General features: G+C 40.5%; 1 protein-coding gene across 1 annotated transcript; it reads left to right on the top strand.

Moving 5' to 3' along the window:
* The first annotated feature begins 2,011 nt into the window (after positions 1-2,011).
* LOC148596703 (uncharacterized) lies at positions 2,012-9,179 on the top strand. Its single transcript, XM_088564194.1, has 4 exons — positions 2,012-2,159; positions 3,753-4,854; positions 5,421-5,524; positions 8,245-9,179. Exons 1-4 carry the CDS (start codon positions 2,075-2,077, stop codon positions 8,268-8,270), a joined length of 1,317 nt encoding a protein of 438 aa, XP_088420320.1. The 5' UTR covers positions 2,012-2,074; the 3' UTR covers positions 8,271-9,179.
* The last annotated feature ends 10,870 nt before the right edge of the window (positions 9,180-20,049 follow it).

Consider the following 20,049-nt stretch of genomic DNA (forward strand, 5'->3'; position numbering starts at 1 on the left):
AAGAAAACGCAATTAAACAAGATTTCAATATCAGACAAGAAATAATAAAAATTGGATATTTTTTAACCGTGGCACACTTCGACCCCTTATTACCCCAAATCTATATGAGATATCTGAAATATAATTAAGCATCGTACATATGGATTTCATTAGGAATCTAATATACCTTCAAAACCGTTCAATTCTGACAAAAAACACCATTTAAAAGGAATTTTAAAACATGAACACATTGCCAACAAATTAACTAAAATCAGAATTACAATAATTTATATCTATAAGTCGTATTTTAACACCGATTGTTTGGGTATAGACAGACCTTCAGCTATCCCAGGTTAAATTTGCATTTGAACAAATATTGAGTGATTGATTGGCTAGTGAGGTTTAACACCCGAGCAACAACATTTCAACTATATTCAAGCGATGAATATGAAATGATGAAAAATGGAATAGGACACAAGGATATCAGGGACGACAAATATTCGATTGCCACTAGATAAAGGGAGGGATTGGTAGGGTCGGGCAATTTAGACTCCTGTGGCGGAGTGCAAATGTTCCTCCTAACGAATACCACAGCAGGGTTCTTGAACGTGCGAGGACCCTGGCATCTTTCCCAACATGATGCACCACTATGGTTTGTGGTCAGGTATTCCGTATTATAGCCTGACGAACCATTCCACCAGCTGGGGCACACAACCAAGTTGCTCTGTGGACAGAGCGCCCTAGTCCCCGCCCAGGGTACTGAGCACTACTTAGTCACTTTTTACAAGCTTGGTGCTGCTGCGGGCACATTCTTTTGACACCCTGACCAGTAGGGGACCTGACATCCACGGAAACATCGCCTGCACAGGATTACGCGGAATCGATGCGATGCTGCAAATTTGCGATAGAAGTTTAACCACTTCCTCAGCAGGTTTCGAACGCTCCGACATATTTGGAAACACCACCTGCACTAAGTTCAACGCTATAGACACTAGAAATAAAGCTTTCAATTATCGAGTGATACTTCCTCGTTTGTTTGTTTTTTGTTTGTTGGAGTTTAACGCCCGAGTAGCAACATTTCAGCTATATTCAGGCGATAAAATAAATAAATAAATAAATTTAGAACGTGAATATTAGAACATGTATCTGGATAGCTTTTTACGATAGGACAACCTTTGATGGTATCGGGTAAAAATGTAAATGATCTGCAAGTGTATGAAGATACACCTACTTTAACTGATACATATATAAGAAGTAAAATGGGATGTGGAAATTCTACTATGTGCGTTACTTTACAGATACCTATCATGCACGGCGAAGATCTACAACCCCGTGCAGGTCCGGGTGTTAAAAGAATAGGCCTGCAGCAGCGCTAAACTTGTCGTAAAAGGCGCCTAAATAGTGCTCAGAACCCTAGCCAGGGGCTAGAGCGTTTTGCTCACAGAGCAACTGGGATGTGTGCCCCAGGTGGTGGAATGGGGTACCCCTGGCGTGTTACATGCTGGGTTGTCAGGCTATAATGCGGAAAACCTGATCGCAAACCATAGTGGTGCACCGTGTTGGGAAAGATGCCACGTTCCTCGCACGTTAAAAAACCCTACTGTGATATTCTCCCGGTGTAGGAACCATAGGGCTCCGCCACAGGAGGCTAAATTGCCCGACCTACCCACCTCTACCTATTTCCAGTGGCAATCAAAATTTGTGGACCCAATTGTCCTTGTGTCCCATCCCTTTTTCATTTCATGTTCATTTTATCATCAATTTCATGTTCATGGTCTGAATATAGCTGAAATACTGCTGCTCGGACGTTAAACCCCAACGAAGAAACAAACGAAGATCGACATAGTATGTATAGAATAAGGCATGTTCATTTCCTCGACGAAAACTCTAGTAGATGTATATACGATTAATTCAGCGTTCTTAAGTAACTATGGTATGTATTAAATATCAAATTCATAATGACTTGGTCGATGAGTTTTACGTTCGGACAAACTTTCTGAATCACTAGCCTGGAACTCGTGATATTTGTTATGAAATTTCTCATAGACTAAGGATAACAAGCGTATTAGGCCTGGGCAGCAGTACGGAAATCGTGATGTTAGTAAACAGTTTCAGCAATTTTCGACTCGTATTTACGTTTTCATGTGTAGTTCTTTTTCTAACTATAGTGATAGCAGCAGGTATGTACATGGGAAGTAAAATGTTGAAAAAACTAATAATAATGGAATACAAACATTCGTGTTAACTAATTAAAATTGCGGTTTCCAACAATATGCAAATGTGTCTTCTACCACTCCGATGTAGTATGGGTATATTTTTTTACACTTCTACAACATTTGCTGGGATTGATTGATTGATTGTTGGGGTTTAACGTCCGAGCAGCAATATTTCAGCTATATTCAGACGATCAACATAAAATGTATGAAAAAAATGGACATGAAATGAAAAATGCGCTGGGACACAAGGATGGTAGGGTCGAGAATTTTTCATTGCCACAAGTCAAAAGGGGGGATGGGTAGGGTCAGGCAATTCAGCCTACTGTGGCGGAGCGCAAAGGTTCCTGCTCCTATCGAATACCACAGCAGGGTACTTTTACGTGCAAGGATCGTGGCAACTTCCGCAACACGGTGCACCACTATAGAATGCGGTCAGGTTTTCCGTATTATAGCCTGACAACCCCAGTGTGTAACACGCCAGTGGAACTCCATTCCACCAACTGGGGCACACACACCCCAGTTGCTCTGTGGGCAGAGCGCCTAGCCTCCTGCTAGGTTTCTGTGCACTATTTAGTCGCCTTTTACGACAAGCTTAGCGCTGCTGCTGCAGGCCTATTCTTTTGACACCCAGACCTGCACGGGGCACATTTGCTAGGATATAAAATTCTTTAAGATTATTACCTTCTGTTGGTCATTAAACTTTTGTATGTGGTAGTTAATGAACCGAATCATAAATATATTAACTGATTTGTGAACGAGATTTTCAAATTATAGAACAAAATGAAAATGTTTGTTTGTTTGTTTGTTGTGGTTTAACGTCCGAACATCAATATTTCAGCTATATTCAGACGATGAACATGAAATAAAAAAGGGATAGGACACAAGGACAATGGGGTCGGCAAATTTTGATTGCCTCTGGAAATAGGGAGAGGTGGGTAGGGTCGGGCAATTCAGTCTCCTTCTCCGAGAGAATACCACAGTAGGGTTCTTTAACGTGCGGGAACGCGACATCTTTCCCAACACGGTGCACCACTATGGTTTGCGGTCAGATTTTTCGTATTATAGCCTGACAACCCCAGCATGTAACACGCCAGGGGTACCCCATTCCACCACCTGGGGCACACAACCGACCTAGCCCCGGCTAGGGTTCTGAGCACTATTTAGTCGCCTTTCACGAGAAACTTGGCGCCCCGTGTAGGCCCGGTGTTAAAAGAATAGGCCTGCAGCAGCGCTAAGCTTGTCGTACAAGGCGACTAAATAGTGCTAAGGACCCTAGCCCCCGGCTAGGATCCTGAGCACTATTTAGTTGCCACTATGGTTTTCGGTCAGGTTTTCCGTATTATGGCCTGACTATACCAGCATTTAACATGCCATGGATACCCCATACCACCAGCTGGGGCACACAACCCAATTGCTCAATGGGCAGAGCGCTCTAGCCCCTGGCCAGGGTTCTTAGCACTTTTTAGTTGCATTTGAGAACAAGTTTAGCGCTTATTGATTTGCTTCTTGATTGCTTACATAAAAATGCCTTGACGTATCTATTGTATATCATTGCAGACGATAGCACCAAAAGCAAGTCGAGAGAAGCTGATATCAAAACAAAAGGGGGACCTGAAAATGAACCGGGAAACAAATCGGAAAGTGAACCCGTGAACAAAGCAGAAAATGAATCGGAAAACAAACCACAAAGTGAATCCGAGAACAAACCAGAAAATCAACCAGAGAACAAACCCGAAAGTGATGCCGAGAACAACCCAGAAAATGAACCGGAAAACAAACCCGAAAGTGAAGCCGAGAACAAAACAGAAAATGAACCAAAGAATAAAACTGAAAGTGAAACCGAGAACAAACCAGAAAATGAACCAGAGGACAATCCCGAAAGTGAAGCCGAGAACAACCCAGAAAATGAACCGGAAAACAAACCCGATGGTGAACCCAAGAACAAACCAGAAAATGAACCAGAGAACAAACCCGAAAGTAAAACCGAGAACAAACCAGAAAATGAACCAGAGAACAAACCCGAAAGTGAAACCGAGAACAACCCAGAAAATGAACCAGAGAACAAACCTGAAAGTGAAACAGAAAACAAACCAGAAAACGAACCAGAAAAAGAAACCGAGAACAAAACAGAAAATGAACCTGAGAACAAACCAGAAAATGAACCTGAGAACAAACCAGAAAATGAACCAGAGAACAAACCCGAAAGTGAAGCCGAGAACAAACCAGAAAATGAACCGGAAAACAAACCCGAAAGTGAAGCCGAGAACAAACCAGAAAATGAACCAGAGAACAAACCAGAAAATGAACCAGAGAACAAACCCGAAAGCGAAGCAGAGAACAACCCAGAAAATGAACCGGAAAACAAACCCGAAAGTGAAACCGAGAACAAACCAGAAAATGAACCTGAGAACAAACCCGAAAGTGAAGCCGAGAACAACCCAGATAATGAACCGGAACACAAACCCGAATGTGAAGCCGAGAACAAACCAGAAAATGAACCGGAGAACAAACCTGAGAGTAAAACCGAAAACAAACCAGAAAATGAACCAGAGAACAAACCCGAAAGTGAAACCGAATACAAACCAGAGAATGAGTCAATGAACAATCAGAAGAGTGGATCGAAAAGAATAACACAAGATGAGTTCTATTTTAGCCAAGGGTATGTTTTGTAAAGAATTTGATTGCCATATATCAGATTTATCACAGATTTTTTTTTTTTAAATAAAAATAATTCAATAAATGAATCGATTGGAAAAATTAAAAAACAAAATTAAGTCTTAAAATCACGAAAGATATCAGTTGAGCCAAACACGTTTATACCAAAAATGTTGACAATTCAGTTCCACCTGAAACTCTTTATTTATTAAAATAACTAGATATTGTTTGAGTAAATTTTCTGTAAATTTTTCTATCTAATTGCATTGATATACATGCAAATTCACGATCAACCGTGAAGGAAGCGGGTGGATTTGCGAGCAATAAGACACAGTTTAACCAACCATTTCAATCGGAAATGCCTGTACCCAAGTCAGGACAATTACCAATAGCTTGATAACTCAGCTTTTGTAATACTATATATGTTATTCATTTTGACCATTTTATACCGTTTATTAGCGCGGAAATTTTCTCCTTACAGCTTATAATAGCAATTTTGTACTTTTTGTGTGATAATATGAAACACGTATCATAACTATACTAGAAATATATAAGGAAATCTCTTTTCAGAGAGAAGCTTGCCATCGTAGCAGTTACATCAGTTATGACGGTGTCAAATATAGTACTAATTTTCGTAGTGTGTAGGCAGTTTGTCTGTATAAGGTACAACAAAGGTACGTATAGTATCATTATGTCTAGTTGTTTGTTTGTTTGTTGGGGTTTAACGTCCGAGCAGCAATATTTCAGCTATATTCAGACAATGAACATGAAATGGATGATAAAATGAACATGAAATAAAAAAAAGGATGGGTCACAAGGATAATAGGGTCGACAAATTTTGATTGCCACTGGTAAAAGGGGGATGGGCAAGGTCGGGCAATTTAGCCTCCTGTGGCGGAGCGCAGAGGTTCCTACTCCTATCTAATACCACAGCAGGGTTCTTTAACGTGCGAGGAACGTGGCATCTTTCCCAACACGGTGCACCACTATGGTTTGCGGTCAGGTTTTCCGTATTATAGCCTGACAACCCCAGCATGTAACACGCCAGGGGTACCCCATTCCACCACCTGGGGCACACATCCCTGTTGTTCTGTGGGCAGAGCGCCTAGCCCCCGGCTAGGTTTCTGACCACTATTTAGTCGCCTTTTACGACAAGCTTAGCGCTGCTGCAGGCCTATTCTTTTAACACCCGGCCCTGCACGGGGATGTCTAGTTGTAAATGAACGTTCATTTGTTTGTTTGTTTGTTTGGGTTTAACGTCCGAGCAGCAATATTTCAGCTATATTCAGACAATGAACATGAAATGGATGATAAAATGAACATGAAATGATAAAAAAAGGATGGGTCACAAGGACAACAGGGTCGACAAATTTTGATTGCCGCTAGAAAAAAGGGGGTGGGTGGATAAGGTCGGGCAATTTAGCCTCCTGTTGCGCAGCGCAAAGGTTCCTACTCCTATCGAATACCACAGCAGGTTTCTTTAACGTGCGAGGAACGTGGCATCTTTCCCAACACGGTGCACAACTATGGTTTGCGGTCGGGTTTTCCGTATCATAGCCTGACAACCCCAGCATGTAACACGCCAGGGGTACCCCATTCCACCACCTGGGGCAACATCCCAGTTGCTCTGTGGGCAGAGCGCCTAACCCCTTGCTAGGATTCTGAGCACTATTTAGTCGCCTTTTACGACAAGCTTAGCGCTGCTGCAGTCCTATTCTTTTGACACCTGGACCTGCACGGGGCGTAGAGGGGATAGGGTCAGGCAATTAAGCCTCCTGTGGCGGGCTGAACAGTTCCTACTATTATCGAATTAAAGAGCAGGGTATTTTAACGTGCTAGGAACGTGACATCTTTCCAAACACGTTCCACCACAATGGTCAGGTTTTCCATGTTGTGGCCTGACGATCCAAGCATGTAGTTTGCTAGGGGTACCCAATTCCACCACCTGGGGCACAAACCCCAGTTACTCGGTGGGCAGAGCGCGTTAGCTCCGACCAGGGTCCTGAGCGTTACGTAGTCGCTTTTCATGTCCGTTTTATCATCCCATGAATATAGCTGAAATATTGCTGCTTGGTCGTTAAACCCCAACAATCAATCAATCATAGTCGCTTTTCACGATAAACTTAGTTCTGCTGCGGGCCAAATCTTTTGACATTCGGACCTTTTCGGGACGTTAGATATAATGTAAGATTTTCACAAAATAACAGACCTGAATACACTTAAAGCTATATAGCATAAGTAGACCGAAAAGATTAATTGATTAATTATTGGGGTTTAACGTCCTAGCAGCAATATTTCATGTATATTCAGACGATGAACATGGATGGGACACAAGGACAATAGGGTCGACAAATTTTGATTGCCACTAGAAAAAGGGAACTGGGATGGATAAGTGTCGGGTAATTTAGCCTCCTGTGACGGACCGCAAAGGTTCCTATTCCTGTCGAATACCACAGCAGGGTTCTTGAACATGCAAGGAACGTGGCCTCTTTCCCTACACAGTGCACCACAATGGTTTGCGGTCAGGTGACCCGTGCAGGTCCGGGTGTCAAAAGAATAAGCCTGCAGCAGCGCTAAGCTTGTCGTAAAAGGCGACTAAATAGTGCTCAGAACCCTAGGCGGGGGCTATGGCGCTCTGGCCACAGAGCAACTGGGAAGTGTGCATCAGGTGGTGAAATTCGGTACCTGTTTGTTTGTTTGTTTGTTTGTTGGGGTTTACCGTCCTAGCAGCAATATTTCAGCTATATTCAGACGATGAACATAACATTGAGGATAAAATGAACATGAAAATATGATCAAATGAAAAAGGGATGGGACAAAAGGACAATGGGGTCGACAAACTTTGATTGCCACTGGAAATAGGGAGAGGTGGGTAGGGTCGGGCAATTTAGCCTCCTGTGGCGGAGCCCTATGGTTGCTACTACAGTAGGGTTCTTTAACGTGCGAGGAACATGGCATCTTTCCCAACACGGTGCACCACTATGGTTTGTGGTCAGGTTTTCCGTATTATAGCCTGACAACCCCAGCATGTAACAAGCCAGGGGTACCCCATTCAACCACCCGGGCACACATCCCAGTTACTCTGTGGGCCCCCGGCTAGGGTTCTGAGCACTATTTAGTCGCCTTTTACGACAAGCTTAGCGCTGCTGTAGGCCTATTCTTTCAACACTCGGACCTGCACGGGTGGGCACAGCTCCTAGCCCCCAGCTAGGTTCCCGGGCACCATTTAATCGCCTTTTACGACAAGCTTAGCGCTGCTGCAGGCCTATTCTTTTGACACCCGGACCTGTCACTCTACCATAAGCCGTCTGAAATTTCGTTTGTTGACAAATTGAATGTTTTGGAATTTATTATTTATTATTATTATTTATTATTTATTATTTTTTTTTGGCAGGAAAATTTTCGGACATAATACCGTAGGAGACAAAGGAAACAAGTCAAAACAGACATTTACACTGGACTAATTAGACATTAGTTATATTTTGTGAAGCCTTAAAAATGACACATCGCATGTAAACATCAAGATAAGATTTATTGTGATATTTAACATGGGTCTTATTCTATCATATTTATTTATAAGCAAATTCTTCCACTTTATTTACCATTGATAACCGTCTGATATCGATGACATTTATATTAACAAAGAGCAAGTAACAAATATCGACTCCTGTCTTACTGCCATCGTCATTGCTAACTAATAGATTTCAGAATGATCTTATAATTTATGGCAAGATTTAATTCAGAATTGTCCGGATTTTTCAACAAATACTTGTATAGATACCGGATTGAAGTTTGGGTACAGTTCACTATTCATTATTCACTGTTGAAAAGTAGACTAGTTTACTATTCATTTTTCATAACTTTGAAGTTCGATAAAATTGTTGATGATGGTAATGGTGGTAAGAAAATTTTCTGATGGATGGATGGATGTGGAAACCAAATTAACTTTAAACCGTAACATTTGTTCACTTAAGTCATATGTTTGGTTTATACGGGAGATAAATGATTCCAGAAGAGGGTCAGGGATCGATTTCCCCATTCTTTACCACTTGCTAAAAAAAGACAAGCGCTGATTTTTTTCTACTTGCTAAAATAAATTTTCACTTGCTAATTTTTTTAATATGTAATTAAATAATTTAAACAGCTAAAATACAACAAACAAATATTCGTTAGGGCCATAAGGTACAGTTCGGAAGTTTGACAGATTTGCTGGTGTATGATTTTTGTCAAACCGGCGATGGGCCTTGTTGCGTTCTTCGATCGCTTTGTCGCACTCATCAGTAAACCATGGTTTACTAGGCCTTTTTGGATTTGTCGAGGTTTTAGGCATTGTTTTATTAGCAATTGATGTCAGTCTTTCATTAAATAATAAAATGGGATCTTCAACATCCTTCATCGTTTCTAATCGTAATTCTTCAAGACAGTGGGCTTCAAATGAAGCCCAATCTGCTTTCTCAAGTTTAAAACGAGGTTGACGTTCCTCCGTTTTGGAGGATAAATGCTCCAAAATAATTGGAAAATGATCACTCCCGCACAAGTCATCATGAACTCGCCATGTAAACTCTGAAAGTACGAGAGGATCACATATGCTTAAATCAATAGAAGAATACGATCCATTTCCTGAAAAAAGGAACGTTGAAGATCCGTCATTAAATATGCACAAATCTTCTTGCTGAAGGAGCTCCTCAACTTTTTTACCTTTATCATTCGTATGATTACTTCCCCATAAAGGATTATGAGCATTAAAGTCACCCAAAATAATAAATGGTTTGGCAACTGTTTAACCAAATCAACTAATTTATTTCTGCACAAAATTAAATTTGGGGAAATGTAAATGGAACAAACGGTTATGGTTTTATTCAAAGATAACGGAACGGCCTCTGCTTGTAGATCGGTAGTTAAAGGAACTGAACTATGTATTACTCTGTCCCTAATAAAAATGGTAGATCCACCAGCAGCTCGTTCATTTGCCTCAGCAAATGTACTATACATTGTATATCCTTTTACGGAAATTTGATCTGTTTCTTTTAAATGAGTCTCCTGGAGACATAATGCAACTGGTAAAATATACTGAACAAGAAGAGTTAATTCCAAAATATTAGCCTTTAAACCTCGACAGTTCCATTGAAGTAATTTGGCCATTTTTATAGGTGACGAATGGGGGATATTTTCTCTGACTTGGATCCGCGACCACGACTCGATGACTTTCTAGTACGAGTGCCACCATTAAGGTCAATTCGAATTGACTGAGCGCACTGCTTCTTGTATTTTTTCATGGCAACAGGATCTGTTTGGTCAATCTGATCAAGGTCGGGACCCAGCCAGTTTTCACTTGGACAACGTGCATGATCTGTTGTTTCCATGTCAGACTCGGAATCCGAGTCCGACACCACAGGCGACACAATCTGTCGCCTAGATTAGATTTCTCCAAGTCCTCCACACGGACGTTTTTGGGGGTTGGACATTCTTCTGTTGAGATTTGGAAGACGATGACTGTTGTGATGATGGAGATGATTTTGAAGATGATCCGGAATTTTGGGATGACTGAGTCTGGGAACATTCCTCTAAACATTTTTTGGATGGTTTCATTATTTTGGTGGATACCTCAGTAGGCAGTTTGGCAAGACCATTGATATCCTCTTTCCAACTCATGATCGTCTGCACCTCAACAGTCGAGGACAGACAAGCACGCTTTGCAACACTAGCATAAGATGTTTTGCCAGATGGAAGAAAATAGTTGGAAAGGGACCACTTCTGGCGAGCTTCACTATATGAAATTTTGTTTTCAGTTTTTATCTTTAAAATATCTTTTTCTTTCTTATAAAGAGGGCAGTCTTTAGATGATGACATGTGAGCTTCCTCACAGTTTCTGCATTTCAGATCTTTTTTGCAGTCGATTCCCTCGTGTCCTTCTTCAGAGCATCGGAAGCAAAACAGTTTTCCTCTACACTGGCTCTTTCCATACCCAAACTTCTGGCATTTAAAACACCGAAGTGGGTTAGGAATATACAGACTGACAGCTATCCTGTATGGACCAATGTAGACATGAGATGGCACTGAAGTGGAACTAAATGTTAACAGGATTGTTCTCATTGGTGTGGTTGCATCTGCACGTCGAGAAGTAAACCTTTTCACTGACTTAACGCCTTGTGATTTCAGCTCCTCACAGATCTCTTCATCAGTCAAGGCGTCGAGGTCTCGACCTCGGTATTTAAGGACACCCTGTGACTGATTTAGTGACTTGTGTGCAGATGAAACCACATCAAGGTCACCAATCCTGGTTAATTTTAACAAATTTGATGATTGGCCAGGTCTGAGGCATTCAATTAAAATTTCTGATCTTATTTTCTTTGTATCTTTAACATCACCAGCTACACCCTTGATAGTTTTCTGTATTAAAAAATGAGAAAGGTCATTAACATTTTTGTCTTTATCTTTTGCAGAAATTACAATAAATCTTGGCCAGTTTTTATCACTTTCGTCAGAAGAATTGCAGACATCACTTTTTCGTTTTTTTTTAATAAGAAACATTGGACTCCCCGTTGTTTTTTGTCGCCATGTTAAGTTTTTATAAGTTCCATCGTCTCTATTCCCCACCCGCCACCGAGTGCCAACACGGGCGATGCTAGGACTCTACGGATTTCCATCAGATAGCACCAGGGATTCCAGAGACGACATACTCGAACAGAGCGTATCTATCAATGGCGCATATACAGCGTACTACTCGATGGACACATGAGCCACCGCCTTCTTCATTTGCCATTTGTAGGCTTTTGATTGTTTGTTTGTTTGTGGGGGTTTAACGTCCGAGCAGCAATATTTCAGCTATATTCAGACAATGAATATGAAATGGATGATATAATGAACATGAAATGAAAAAAAAAGGATGGGTCACAAGGATAATAGGGTCGACAAATTTTGATTGCCACTGGAAAAAGGGGGGATAGGTAAGATCGGGAAATTTAGCCTCCTGTGGCGGAGCGCAAAGGTTCCTACTCCTATCGAATACCACAGCAGGGTTCTTTAACGTGCGAGGAACGTGGCATCTTTCCCAACACCGTGCACCATTATGGTTTGCGGTCAGGTTTTCCGTATTATAGCCTGACAACCCAAGCATGTAACACGCCAGGAGTACCCAATTCCACCACCTGGGGCACACATCCCAGTTGCTCTGTGGGCAGAGCGTCTAGCCCCCGGCTAGGTTTCTGAGCACTATTTAGTCGCCTTATACGACAAGCTTAGCGCTGCTGCAGGCCTATTCTTTTATCACCCGGACCTGCACGGGGGGTAAGCTTTTGAAAATCTTAGAAACACTGGATTAAACAAAATGCCATCAGTAAAGCAGGTGGACAAATGAAGGGCATGGCGTGACCAGCCGATTGATCGAACCGGGTTCATCCGATCTCCCGTTTAGATGACCTAAGAGCCGAGTAGCATATACAGCCGTATCCTCGATCATCCAGCCATCGATGACACGGGGGTTACGTCTCGACTGGAGTCTAGATACGACCTTCATCCACTAGGACCTCCTCGCCCACCAATAACTCACGGGTTGCAACTCACGGCAAACAAGTAGGTGAACCCACTTTTTATTTTAAACACCGGGCCCACGGTCAATGTTCGGATCGCTTTAGTCTGGCCTCTAACCTTTGACCTTTCCAACATGGGTAACCCTACCAGGAGAAAAAACTCCAGCTGGCATGGGATCACTGAGGCACGCAAGCCCCCCTACCACGACAAGGATAGCGATCTATAGGGGGGATGAGGAAATGAAAAATGGGATGGGACACAAGGACAAAGGGGTCGACAAATTTTGGTTGCCACTGGAAATAGGGAGAGGTAGGTAGGGTCGCTTGTCGTAAAAGGCGACTAAATAGTGCTCAGAAACCTAGCCGGGGGCACACATCGCAGTTGCTCTGTGGGCAGAGCGCCTAGCTCCCGGCTAGGTCTCTGAGCACTATTTAGTCGCCTTTTACGACAAGCTTAGCGCTGCTGCAGGCCTATTCTTTTGACACCCGGACCTGCACGGGGCAATATATTATTTGTTATTTTAATATATTATTTATTTATTATATTATATGTTCATTGTCTGAATATAGCTGAAATATTGCTGCTCGGACGTTAAACCCCAACAAACAAACAAACAAACGTATTTTTGAAAAATTAGTCATTACTTGACCACATTAACCGTTAAACTAACTCTTCACTGTTACTGTATGTTTCCAATGGGAATTAAATTTGATTAACTTTCTATGATTCTTTCCGACCAAAACCTGTATTGTATGTTGTTGTGTATGCTGAAGTAGTTATAGCAGATCTTCATTTTTGCATTATAAATCGGGAAATTCATAGCATATCCGGATACAATTTCGGCTTTTCATTTTCATGGAATACCCAGTGAAATACCAATTCATGATTCATTGATTGTGATAGGACATGAGGAAAATGGTGTCAAAGAGTAATCAAGGGAACCGAGATTCTAGCGAAAATCAAAAGAATGTAATCCAGGGACAACCATTAGACTTCGTACGAATAGGCTTTTGGAACAAGGTTATGTTACTACAAGATTGAAGAAATCTCTACAGCAGTTTAATGGTCGTCATCATTGGTCAGTACAATGTATCCATCTGCACCATGAGAACCGTGTTGTTCAACATGTCATAGTTTTCTTTCTTCTTTTGTCTATCCCGGACTTGACTTATATAAGCAACTCGGCGGATGTTTCTTGAAAAGTAGGGGACGCTTACCATATCGATGCACATGGTTCATGCTCCCAACTTTAAGTGCATCTCAACTTGCGTATTTACTTTTGTTTTATTTGTACGTATTATTTTTTTTATTTTATGTTCTTTGTTGTGGGTGTCTGAATTCCCTGTCTGGTATTGGTCCCTGGGTTGCGTTCCTTTGCTTTCTTTTAACATTTGGTTTCCCTTGATTACTCTTTCAAAAATTTCTCTGATTATAAACATTGGATGTAATGTATTTTGCTGACAAAAAACAAAGTTGTTTTGGGCTTTGTCTGGTACGACAACATACTTGTCATGTATAGTAGACAATGTTTTTGCTACATCATTGGCCCCGTGCAGGTCCGGGTGTTAAAAGAATAGGCCTGCAGCAGCGCTAAGCTTGTCGTAAAAGGCGACTAGATAGTGCTCAGAACCCTAGCCAGGGGCTAGGGCGCTCTACCCACAGAGCAACTGGGATGTGTGCCCCAGGTGGTTGAATGGGGTATCCCTGGCGTGTTACATGCTGGGGTTGTCAGGCTGTAATACGGAAAACCTGACCGCAAACCATAGTGGTGCACCGTGTTGGGAAAGATGCCACGTTCCTCGCACGTTACAGAACCCTACTGTGGTATTCGATAGGAGTATGAACCATAGGGCTCCGCCACAGGAGGCTAATTTGCCCGACCCTACCCATCTCTCCCTATTTCCAGTGGCAATGAAAATTTGTCGACCCCATTATCCTTGTGTCCCATCCCGTTTTCATTTCATCATCATTTCATGTTCATTTTATCATCAATTTCATGTTCACCGTCTGAATATAGTTGAAATATTGCTGCTCGGACGTTAAACCCCAACAAAGAAACAAACAACCTCTGTTTCGGAGATTGAGATATTTCATGCAATTTAGGACGATTTGATTAATCTTACAGGCTCCGCTTTGTTCTGGTCGAATACGCTGAATTGATGGATTTTATACGAGGATTATATTAGTCACCTCGCCCCGTGCAGGTCCGGGTGTAGAAAGAATAGGCCTGCAGCAGCGCTAAGCTTGTCGTATAAGGAGACTAAATAGTGCTCAGAAACTTAGCCGGGGGCTAGGCGCTCTGCCCACAGAGCAACTGGGATGTGTGCCCCAGGTGGTGGAATGGGGTACGCCTGGCATGTTACATGCTGGGGTTGTCAGGCTATAATACGGAAAACCTGATCGCAAACCATAGTGGTGCACCGTGTTGGGAAAGATGCCACGTTCCTCGCACGTTAAAGAACCCTGCTGTGGTATTCGATAGGAGTAGGAACCTTTGCGCTCCGCCACAGGAGGCTAAATTGCCCGACCTTACCCATCCCCCCTTTTTCCAGTGGCAATAAAAAATTGTCGACCCTATTATCCTTGTGACCCATCCTTTTTTATCATTTCATGTTCATTTTATCATCCATTTCATGTTCATTGTCTGAATATAGCTGAAATATTGCTACTCGGACGTTAAACCCCAACAAACAAACAAACAAGCAAACATATTAGCCACCTCACTCAGACACTTAATTCTGATTCTGTGCCAACCAATAGTCAATGTGCAGTTTGATTGAATGAGAAGCAGAGAATACTTATTTTAAAGTCTTTAATATGACGACCAGAGTTTGAGCAAATAACCAATAGACTTGTGATAGTACAATATATATGTTTACTTGACCATGCAAGCTTTCCCATATGTGTCTAGGTTTGCATCATCACATTTTTGTTGTTTGTTTATTATCAAACAGTATTTTGCAGGTTTTGTAAGCAGATGTAATTCATGGCGATGTAGGCAAAAAGGGGAAACGACGTCCAGGCGCTTTAACTTTTGAGGATGGTAAGTGATGTTAAAAAAATTGGTGTATGTCAAAGAATTGGAATTATAAAAATCAGGAGTCATTAAAACTTGTATCATACAGAAAACAGGGGAAAAAAACATGAAAAAGTATTCACTAACGTTATTGGACGATATAACATATTTAAAGGAAAATTTAATTTAATATTGATATAATCTTATCTGGCAAACAAAAAAAAAGATATCATTAAGAGTGACAAAATTCCGTGTTTCCGGTAATATCTTTTTCAAAATTAAGGTCGATAGTTAGGTTTTTCTTCAATTAGGGTTTTTATTTTGATTGATTGCTGACGTTTAACGCCCGAACGGCAATATTTCAGCTATATTCAGGCAATGAACATGGAATGATGATGATTAATGAAAAATGGGATGGGACACTTGGATAATAGAATCGATAAATTTTGATTGCCACTAGAAATAGGGTGAGTTGGGTAGGGTCGGGCAATTTAGCCTCCTGTGGCGGAGCCATATGGTTCCTACTCCGGGAGAATACCACAGTAGGGATCCTTAACGTGCGAGGAACGTGGCATCTTTCCCAACACGGTGCATCACTATGGTTTGCGGTCAGGCTTTTCGTATTATAGCCTGACAACCCCAGCATGTAACACGCCAGGGGTACCCCATTCCACCAACTGGGGCACACATCCCAGTGTGGTCCTCTTTGATTTCATCTGGCAGAAACCCTGAAGGTGCCTGGTTCCCAGAATAAATAATAATAGTAATAACAGCTCACATATTTAATATAAAGTCCTCTCTTTCTAAGAACTGACCATTTCTCTCTAAGAAACAATACTAAACTAACGTTTAAATGAAGTATCTCCAGAAACTACAAAAGAACAACACACGACAGACAAATAAAAAAATACAAAGTAAATACAAATAAAACACAGAAGAATGAACACAAATAAAACTCCTAAACACCTATGGTACTCTTGAAAGGTAAATGTAAACATGTAGAAGGATTGAGATTGTTGCCTGTTTAACATCCAGTCGCAAATATGATGACGAAAACAAGTTGAAAAAAATCAATAATAAATATAAAGTACAAATAGAGAGGAAAGGAATCGACCAAAATTACAACTGCCCTTTAAAAATGGACAAACGGGTAAGGGCGGCAAACTGTGCTTTCTATAGCGGCTCATGGGAACTTATTTCGAAAAATCACTGCAACTGGGGGTCTTTAACGTGTGTTAAGTGTGGCACTTTCCACACACGTTGGTCCTTTTTAAATGTTATAGTCGATCTAAATGATGGTATTATAGTATATTTTTACTGTAAGGTATATTTTAAACAGAAAAATATTGATATTCTAATTACTGATAATGTGTTATGACTTACTATGTACGTGTATCTTGTATTAAGTATACGATTGTGTAACCCCCGAAAATAGTTATCACAGAAACAGTACAGGTGATCGATATTTATTTTAAATATTTAACTTTATATTATAACTTGTTTGCCTTTTTATAATTTGAGAAAAGAATTAGAAGTCATAAACACCAGAACTTAAAAAATGTAAAGTGTTTATTAGTTTATTATCTAAAACGTTGTAAAAGTTAGAAACTCTGTCAACAAAGGATTAATGTCAGCTATGACGTAAACAAGCTGGAGCCGTATTTGATAAGGCCAAATATTCTATATTAGGGAAATTTCCTTTGTAATATAAACGTACCGTTTTCCATACTGTCCTTTTTAAAAATAATATCATATGAAATACAATAAGGCCCGTAGCAACGCTAAGCCTTGCGTAAAAGACGACTAAATTGTGATCAGAACCCTGGCCGGGGAAAATGCCTATTTCCTCGCACGTTTAAAAACTGCTGTGGTATACGATAGGACTAGGAACGTTTGCGTTCCGCCACTGGAGGCTTAATTGCCCAACAATACCACTCCCTATTTCCAGTGGCAATCAAAATTCGTGCCCAAAGTAGATGTAATAAAATTACCCGACAACTAGCCTGCAATCTGCTTTTTTAAATGAAGATTAAACTCGGACATTATGTAAAATTAAATGACGTTTTCTTCTACAAAATGATCGCTTTATTTCGATTTTGGACCATTTACAATACCCATCATATATTTACAAATATATATATATATTTATCAAATATTTACAAATGAAGGTTGATAATAAAGTACTGAACTGATAAAATCAAAAGGAATAGTCTAAAGGGATATGATAAGTGGAAATATCAGGGCAAAAAATAGAACATCGGAAAACCACTGCAGTGGTCCTGGCTTAGTACAGGCATTTCAAAATGAGAAATTGGTTAAACCAGTTGTATAACGCGCTAAACCTGCCGGTATATTATTTTCGATATATGTTAACAGTAATGGATAGCATCAAATTGCCACCAGTCAGTAACTTATAACAGTTATAACAAACTATAACGGCTGGATATAACTAATCATTCCGCTTTACCTCAATATTTCTAGCCCCGTGCGGCTCCGGGTGTCAAAAGAATAAGCCCACAGTAGCGCTAAACTTGTCGTAAAAGGCAACTGAATAGTGCTCAAAACCGTGGCCGGAATCTCTGCCCACAATGCAACTGGGTTGTGTGCTCAAGGTGGTGGAATGGGGTACCCCTTGCATATTACATGCTGGGGTCGTCAATCAATCAATTTGTTTTGTTTGTTGGGGTTTAACGTCCAAGCAGCAATATTTCAGCTATATTCAGACGACCCATGCAGGTCCGGGTGTCAAAAGAATAGGCCTGCAGCAGCGCTAAGCATGTTGTAAAAGGCGACAAAATAGTGCTCAGTATCCTTGCCCACAGAGCACCGTGTTGGGAAAGATGCCACGTTCCTCGCACGTTATACAACCTTGCTGTGGTATTCGATAGGAGTAGGAACCATAGGGCTCCGCCACAGGAGGCTTAATTGCCCGACACTTCCCACCTCTCCCTCTTTCCAGTGGCAATCAAAATTTCTCGACCCCATTATCCTTGTGTCCCATCCCATTTTTCATTACATCATCATTTAATATTCATTTTATCATCCACTTCATGTTCATCGCCTGAATTTAGCTGAAATATTGCTGCTCGGGCGTTAAACCCCAACAAACAAACAAACAAACGTCAATCAATCTCAATACTTCTAAAATCGTCAGTTCGAATCTTTGACCAAGTTAAAACATACTTGTATAGACCATCATCATTTACTTAGTTCCATTTGTTTACTTATTGCTGCATTACTGCTATGGCAATTAAAAGCTTTGCACAAGAATTTCAGGATTACAACAATGTATACATATGTTGATGTGTTTATCATTCTCTTCAACCTACAATCCTTTTAATATTTAAAATATTAAATCTCCCAAAATAACCATCTATTTCATTTTTAATAACTGTTTTTTTCTGTCAATTGAAATTTAAAAAAAACAGATGAATTAACTTATTAATTACATGGCCATTAAAAATATAGGTAAACAGTTAAAATACAAGTAACGGATACATTGTTTTAATAATTTTAATGTTATTGCTTTACTGATAGTCAGAGAATCGATATATATAGATGAATAGGAACTGTTTCATCCGTTATACATTTACTGGTTGCAAAGCGAGAATCGATCGAATTATTTCATAGTCTTACGCTAGAATAAAACGATTTATTTAGGCATAATAAACACAAAACCACAAGGGTAATATTTTCTTGTAGATTGAATTAAAGATACTGCGATTTCACTTAAAGTGCAAGTGTAAATATGACATTAAAATATAAAATTAAAATACACACGAATTTTCGCTCTTTTTGGGAAAATACCTATGATAAATCTGGTGCGAATGTTTGAAATGATACATGATATCTGATACAAAAGGGTCGGTGTTGATATATTTAACTTTACAAAAGTGATCGAAGAACCGAAAGAAAAGAAAACGGAGTGAAAATTTCCCGTTATACACAAATACATGATCTGATTAAGTGATTGGATTGTTTCTACAAAAAAGAAATATATCGCGACCAATGTACATGACAGAGTAATCAAGGGAACCAAGGTTCTAGCGGTAACCGAAAGAATGTAATCTAGGGACAAAGACTAGACATGGAAAACAGACATACACAACAAAGAACATAAAATAACTAAAATAATACAAAGTAACAAAAGCAAATGAGCAACTAACACTCCACTTAAAACTGGGAGCATGGAACAGGTGCACCGATAGGGTAGGTGTCCTCTTCTTTCTAGAAACACCCGCCAAGTTCCTCATAAAAGTCCGGGAGAGTCGAAAGAGGAAAGGAAAACTATGGCACGTTGAACCAATCAGTTTTAATGACGCAGATGGATACACCGTTAAGATCCACGAGGTCATGATGACGACCATATAACATCTGTAGTGATGACTTCAATCTTGTAGCAACATAACCCTGTTCCAGATGCCTACTTCTTAGATTGATTGATTGATTGTTGGGGTTTAACGTTTTGATTTTTGGCAATCAAAATTTGTCGACCCTATTATCCTTGTGACCCATCCTTTTTTTTCGTTTCATGTTCATTCTATCATCCATTTCATGTTCATTCTCTGAATATAGCTGAAATATTGCTGCTCGGACGTTAAACCCCAACAACAACAAACAGAATAGATTAATCCTACGAGGAGGAATGACCCG

Source organism: Perna viridis, chromosome 15 (assembly GCF_037379345.1).
Source record: "Perna viridis isolate PV_CMFRI_1.1 ecotype Kerala chromosome 15, ASM3737934v1, whole genome shotgun sequence".
Taxonomy (NCBI): domain Eukaryota; kingdom Metazoa; phylum Mollusca; class Bivalvia; order Mytilida; family Mytilidae; genus Perna; species Perna viridis.